Source organism: Blennius ocellaris (assembly GCF_963422515.1).
Source record: "Blennius ocellaris genome assembly, chromosome: 5".
Lineage (NCBI taxonomy): Eukaryota > Metazoa > Chordata > Actinopteri > Blenniiformes > Blenniidae > Blennius > Blennius ocellaris.
The window spans coordinates 25,522,256-25,529,749 of record NC_137654.1 but is presented as its reverse complement, the minus strand read 5'-3'; the positions used below and the strand labels follow the sequence as shown (position 1 = coordinate 25,529,749).

The 7,494-nt window shown below is 38.7% G+C and overlaps 1 protein-coding gene across 1 annotated transcript; it reads left to right on the top strand.

Annotated features, from left to right (window-relative positions):
* Positions 1-3,941: 3,941 nt before the first annotated feature.
* On the top strand, positions 3,942-7,204 carry LOC308130540 (monocarboxylate transporter 2-like; the record flags this gene model as incomplete). The annotated part of the gene is made up of 5 exons (XM_080496943.1): positions 3,942-3,954; positions 4,062-4,292; positions 4,468-4,611; positions 6,033-6,899; positions 6,990-7,204. The coding sequence occupies exons 2-5, from the start codon at positions 4,076-4,078 to the stop codon at positions 7,202-7,204; spliced, it is 1,443 nt and encodes a 480-aa protein (XP_080353069.1). The 5' UTR covers positions 3,942-3,954; positions 4,062-4,075.
* Positions 7,205-7,494: the final 290 nt, after the last annotated feature.

The window sequence follows — 7,494 nt, the reverse complement described above, 5'->3', positions numbered from 1 at the left end:
GTGGGCGTGGTCTATAGCGTCAACGCCGCCTGAGGCAGTGACGTCTCACTCCGCCACGTTTTTACAAACCCGAAGCGACTCGAAACATCCGGGATCCTGTAAGTTTTTGTTTCATTTTTTAATTTTATTTATGCGTTGATTATTCGACGGGAATTTGTTGAAATCATGTCTTGAGTTTGTTTGTCAACCGTCTATTTTAAAGAAGAAAGCTGGTTTTGTTGAGGGTGACTGAAATGAATGGAAGTGAAGTTATTTGTTATAGTCAACAAAATGCAATTATGAAGACATTGTTGTTTTATGAATTTATTATTATCATTTATTATACAAAGTTTATTTGCACTTTATCGTATTAATGTAAGCTATGCCTTTAAATCCAGCTGCATCTGGTAGTTGTTAAAATGTCACCGAAAAAAGCAACAATAATACAATTTTTTTTTTATTACAATGTGTTTTCTCTCCCTTTTCACTCTGCCACATGTTAGGTGTTTAAATTATGGTCACAGACTAGTCTGGGACCATGTCATTTAACTATTCCACACCTGAGAAACAGGTTATGCTAGGACAGGGAGAAAGAATTTTAGCATTGGCCCCGCCAAAAATGAATAAATTCCTTCCTGAAATAGATGTGAACCTGGTAACTCCAAACCCTGATAATCTTGTTCTGCATTAATGGAAGTCCTCATGCCGGCTGCATAATTGTGCCATCTGCAGCAATCCATCTGCATATAACTTGAAATGTGCACTGATGACAAGCAGAACAGTCACTGCTTTTTTTTGTTTTAATGTCCAACAAGAAAATTACAACAGTTTCATGAAATAATTTCTTTGCACTAAGGGAGACTCTCCTACTTCACCCCAGCATGCCTTTAATTAATCTACAAGTTCAGAAAAGTATCTCTGCATTTTATGCATATACTCTTTCAGTGTATTTCTAGAGGTGATCATGCACTCAGCTCCTCTGTACAGTCACATTTCATTTTATTGCAACGCTACCCGAGAGCTCAAAAATGCTCCTTTCCTGATTTTTTTTTTTGTTCTGCCTATTGCATAAATATTTCTGTAATGAGAAAGCTCATGTTGGACACTTGAGTAGGAAAAACAAAACTTAAGATTGAACCATACAGTCCAGCAGGAGGTCTTTGTAGTTGACCAATAGACGTCTATTATCAAATGATCAGGGAGGTGAGCTTGTTTTAGCTTCCTGCAATGTCTCCTGTGGACATTCTTCATCTGATGAGACATAATTGTGAACCAGCTGAGGACAGTTAACTGCTAAAATTATTCTTTAACTGATGCCCTATGTGCCAGGACAGTTATTCTTTGTGGCGTGTTAATGACAAACCAGACCTGAGATATATTGTTCATAAAATGTTCTTAGACACATTGACAGAGAGAAGCCCAGGTTCGGAAACCCTTGTGTTAAAGTAGCAGAACACAATGTCCGATAATAAAGAAATAAAAATACAATAGAAAGGATTGTGTTGCGAGTAATGTGCAGGTTGAAAAAATACAAGCAGTAAATGCCTGTCATCATAAACAATTTTCTACTTAAAGAATTTGTACATTAATGCACCCCATTATGAACATATAACGTCACATCTGGACTTTTCTAAAAATGAGCACGGCCATTTAGAAGTGGTACAATCACAAAAGGGAAGCTGATACAGTGTTGACTCTGGTTACAGAGATATGTTGTTTCAAACCTTCACACAGCATTATATAAGACAGTCTTTCTTTGTCTGGTGTTAAAGGAACAGCAACACGACCAAGCTTTGGCTCAGCGCCTGAGAATTCATGGGATTATTATTGTAATTATGACCCCCATTGGCATCTTGGAACTGAACAGTAAAGAAACCAAAAGGGGTGAATGGTTTTTCCAAGCTTTGTCCGAAGGGAGGATCACAGTCTTAGACTTTAGAAATCCTTGCTCTAAACAACGCGAGGTTCTATATATTCATCTGGGAGCTCGAGCTTGTCCCCATGTAGCCTAACTTATTTTTTTTTATCATTTCTTACTAAGCCTTTATAATCTTTTTTTTTCTTCCTAAATAGCTATATTTACAAACGGGGACAGTTTGTTTATGTTGCAAGATAAATGTTCTCGACAGCAAATAGAAAATAAAACTGGATGAAGAAACATTTAGAAGAATGTCCTCAGTTCAGTTTTCTTTGTGCAGGTGTGAGTTTTAAGAGTTGCCTCCCACAGTCAAATGATTAAAAACAAAAAACTAAATGTGCTTGAGATTCATTGGTGACTCTAATTCAGGGTGTAACCTGCCTTCGCCCAATGTCAGCTGGGATCAGCTGCTAGCAAAGGTGGATGTAATTCATCAGTCTGACATCACATAAGCCAAACTGTGATGCTTTATTTTCAGGAATGAAATACAAGAACTGAAACCATTACAAAATGTGTTTTAAAAAAAAACAACACATTGAACGACTCACTGAACGACTCAAACATCTTATGATCAACAATGATATACTTTGAATGATGCAGTTTAAATGACCGGCATCAGAGGTTAGTTTTATACCAACTCTGAGATTTCTACAACCATAGTTATATTGTTCATTTAAGCAATTTAGACTAATATAAATGTCAAATGAAAGCCGAGCAGCAGGAGAAATTATGTTTTTGAATATTTTACTTTAGCCTGTGATGCTCAAGAGACATAATTAGATAGTATTAGCCCGAGTGAAAGCGGATACTTATATTTCCTTTGAATATGCAAAAAAGTCCCCAGTGAAATATCAGAGCTGTAATGGCAACCTGCAAAGAAACTACATTATTATTATCAGGTTTCAATTTTTGACAACTTAAGTGTACAAAGTTGTGATGCAAAAGTTAGTGATACATAGTCCAAATTCTGCACACCGTTGAGGTACGCAATGCCACCGTTAGAGCAGGGGAAGAAGGGGCAAATATATATATATATATATATATATATATATATATATATATATACGTATGTCAAGACAGATTTCCAAATATAGACTTTGAGTAGATAATATAATCTGGCCCAGGAAGCGACCAAGCAATTTCCAAGAAACCATTGCCTTTTTTTTTTTTTTTCTGAAGAGTACTGGACACAACACTGAGATTTCAATGGTGCTTCCATGAAAGCTTGATACTAAAGGCAATGCTTATAGAAGACATATTTATTGAGACATTTCACTGTATTTTTCCAGTAGAAAGCATCATAAAAATGATTGTGATGTTGAAATTGTAGCAAATTCTGATACAAATTGTTTGGTTTTGTGAAAACATGTACTTTTATTTAAAAAAAAAATAAAAAAAAAAAAAAATAAATATATATATATATATATATATATATATACTTGGTACCGCAACAAATAAATCCCCACAACTTTAAAGTTTAAATTCAAAGATTATCGTGGCAATATGTTTCCACTCAAGATAAAATGTGAGTTTCACACCCCTGATCTAGATATTAATTTCTTATTGCTGCTATAGACAGAGATGTAGACATGCATTCTAATCTGGTTCTTATTGTGAGGTTTTGGTTTTTTTTCCCTTTTTTAAATGGCGTCAAAATGTCTTGTGTTCCATGATATATTCTGTGGCAGGATTTCAACCCTTCCCCCAGGTTTTAAACAGGCTCAAACCAGCGCCAACTGCACACATAGAAAGCAAAGAGCTCTCAGCAGGATCAGGCAAAATGAGGACAAAACAAAAAAAAATCAGACAGGAAAAAGTTATGCATTAAGACAGGCAGAGAGAGTTTAATTTGGCTTAAGACCGAGGTATTTATTGTTTAATGGCTTCAGCTGGGTTATTACATGGTTATGTATGGTCCGTTTTATTTTTCCTTCAGGGGCACGTGATGAGATCAAAGGCCTCGCGGCAGAAACTCCAGTGAGCCGCAGGACTGTCACAGTGTGGCACAGGCGCAGGGTTCACAGTCTGGACAACACACTTTCACGGATTGTGCAGCGGTGAGGACCTGTACTCTGTAGATTATGTGTGTTAATGTAAATTTCTGTGAATATACTTTTTTTTTTTCGACAGGTGTTTATTCCTTTTACTTGTTCCTATTTCCCAGTTGAAGATTGGAACATGCCCCCCGCAGCGGTGACCAGTCTCGGCCATACCCCTCCAGATGGAGGCTACGGCTGGGTCGTCGTTTTCGGCTCTTTCATCTCTATCGGATTCTCCTATGCCTTTCCCAAGTCGCTCACAGTCTATTTCAAGGAGATTCAGGAATTCTTCTCCGTCTCCTACAGTGAGATTGCCTGGGTTTCCTCAGTCATGCTCGCTTCAATGTACGCCGGAGGTCAGTGCTTGTCTTACTTGGCCTGATTTGTTTGGTTGTTTTTTTTTTAGCAAATACCTCAAAGAAACATACACATTCTCATCATGCGGTTTTTCCAAGATATCTCAAAGTTTCATTTCTGTTGAGCCTTTATGAGTAGCATTTAACAATCAGGTACCTGCTCTCCTGTCTGCAGGGCCTGTCAGCAGTATATTAGTGAACCGCTACGGGAGCAGACCTGTGGTCATGGTGGGAGGCCTCATGGTGTGCGCTGGCATGATGCTGGCTTCTTTTGGCACTTCGATCATCCATCTGTATCTTTGTGTTGGAGTCATTGGAGGTAAGTTATGTTGCGCTTGTCCTAATTCAATGTAACAAGTCTGTCTTTGTCAGTGATTTGGTGTCAGTTAGTCACTTTTTCAGGTTGTTTTTGGTCATCAAGAGGTGTGTTGTTGTTTTTTTTTCTTTTTTGGGGAAAGTTACTATTATTCCCAGTAATGTTTGCTTACTGTGGACCCTGGAGGATGTCGTACTATACCATAGAGGCTTGTCAACGTGTTTATCATATCACTCAATGCCATGTTTAGATAATGCCAGAAATACTTTGATATGACTCTAAATTACCCAAATTTAAGAAAACCTTTGCATGTATGCCAGGCCACATGACTGTGTTTTCAACAGAGAGCAAACACGTCTCTTAGACTTTAAACTTAATCTATAATCCAGTGGAGCTGCATCAACACCGAAAATAACAGTGTGAGAGTTGTGGCTGAGTAATTTTACACAAGATAAAAAAAAGTATCAGACACTCACGATTGCAGTAGCACTTTCATTTGTATAATTTTATTTACAAGGCATCAGTTGCATTATAGGCATCTCAAGGCCATTTTGCAGAGAAAAATCAGCAACAATCCTTCAACAATCTCTCATGAACAAGCAAAGGTGACAGTGGAAAGGAACAAGACGTTTTCACTCTGTAGAACCTGGCTCAGTTCACTCTCTACAGTAATCTTTCTATTAATAGTTAGTTCCATAACATAAATTAAAAAAGGACATCTATCTATCTATCTATCTATCTATCTATCTATCTATCTATCTATCTATCTATCTATCTATCTATCTATCTATCTATCTATCTATCTATATGTTTCTGTTTCTATATACAGTAGATTTAGATATGGATAGATCACTACCGGTAATTCTCTGAGAGCTTAGTGGGATGGAAATATGAAACTGAAGTGTTTAAAAAAAGGTACTCAATATATATATATAAAAAAAAATTCCCCTCTCGCCCTCCGCGGGCAGTCACCTGTTTTTCTATTCCAAGCTCGGGTCCTCTACCAGAGGCCTGGGAGCTTGAGGGTCCTGCGCAGTATCTTTGCTGTTCCAAGTACTGCACTTTTCTGGACTGAGATGTCTGAGGTTGTTCCAGGGATCTGCTGTAGCCACTCCTCCAGTTTGGGGGTTACTGCCCCGAGTGCTCCGATTACCACGGGCACTACTGTCACCTTCATATATATATATATATATATATATATATATATTGATATTGATATTGATATTGATATTGATATTGATATTGATATGTATATATATGTATATATATATATATATATATATATATATATATTATTTTTTTTTTATTTAATCTTATTTTATTTTATTTTATTTTATTTATTTATGCATTCATACCTTTTTGAACCTACCAAAAGTTTCACGGGTTTGCTTCCGTCTCTTTGCTCCGTTCGATCACGCAAACAGGTTTTGGTCTTGCCTTCAACCTGCAGCCGGCCCTGACGATCATCGGCACTTACTTCCAGGTCAAAAGGCCGCTGGCGAACGGACTCGCGATGACAGGAAGCCCGGTTCTGCTGTCCACTCTGGCTCCTCTCAATCAGTTTCTCTTTGATTCTTTCGGCTGGAAAGGCAGCTTCCTCATCCTGGGATCTATTGTTTTGAACTGCTGCGTAGCCGGTGCCCTGATGAGACCAGTCAACAAAAGTGTCAAACCCAGGCCAAACAACGAATCACCAAAGTGTAACGGGGCAGAGGAGGGGGAGGAGGCCGCCGCTGCGGACCCCAGCATGCAGTCAACTACCCGTCTGAGCGAGAAAAAGCAAAATCAGAGCAGCTGTCAGAGCTGCGTGAACAAATTCATCGACTTCTCACTCTTCAAACATCGGGGCTTCCTCATTTACCTTGTCGGTAATGTGGTGATGTTTTTTGGTTTTTTCGCGCCCGTGGTTTTTCTGACTCCCTACGCCAAAGATATGGGGGTGGATGAATATTCAGCAGCTTTCTTGCTTTCTATTTTTGCTCTGGTGGACATGTTCGTCAGACCATTAACTGGCTTTCTCGGCAACACCAAGTGGATTCGGCCAAGAATACAGTATTTCTTCAGCTTTGCTGTTTCGTACAACGGCGTGTGTCACCTGCTGTGCCCTCTGGCGTCCGGTTACACGGGTCTGGTCGTGTATGCCGTCTTCTTCGGCTCGGCCTTCGGGATGCTCTCGGCACTGCTCTTTGAGGTTTTGATGGACCTCGTCGGAGCTCAGCGCTTCTCCACCGCGGTTGGACTCGTCACCATCATCGAGTGTGCTCCAGTGCTGCTTGGACCTCCACTTTCAGGTTTGTGAATCCTCAAAAATAACATTTAATTGAGATTTTATCCACCAACACATCATGGGAGCATCTTAATTGGTGTTTCTTCTGTTTCAGGAGCTCTGGTTGATATATTTAAAGATTATAAATACATGTACTACGCTTGTGGTATCTTCATGCTGGTGCCTGGCATATTTTTCTTCATCATGCATTACTTCAACTACAAGAAACTGGAGGAGGAGCGCCGGCAGAGTGAGGCTGCAGATAAGAGGACTTCTGAAGACCTTGAAATGGACGAAGATGACAAACCTATGGATGAACCACATGAGTGAAGCTTCTCACTCTGATGTGGATTAAAAAAAAGTATTTTGTACTTCAGATTATCTATAAATGGTCAATTTTGTATTATGTTGATGGTTATTTAATGTATGCTGTCATTTAACATTGTTCGGTGCCTCTAGCTTTTATGATCATTTTTCATAAATCATCCCCAACCGGTCATGTTGCTTCTGGTGCAGTAATCCTAATGGAGTCATAAATTCATTCTTTTTCTTTCTTTTTTTTTTTTATTCTTAAGAGAAAGTGATAAACCCTATGGGGCTGATATAAAGTACAGTATTGA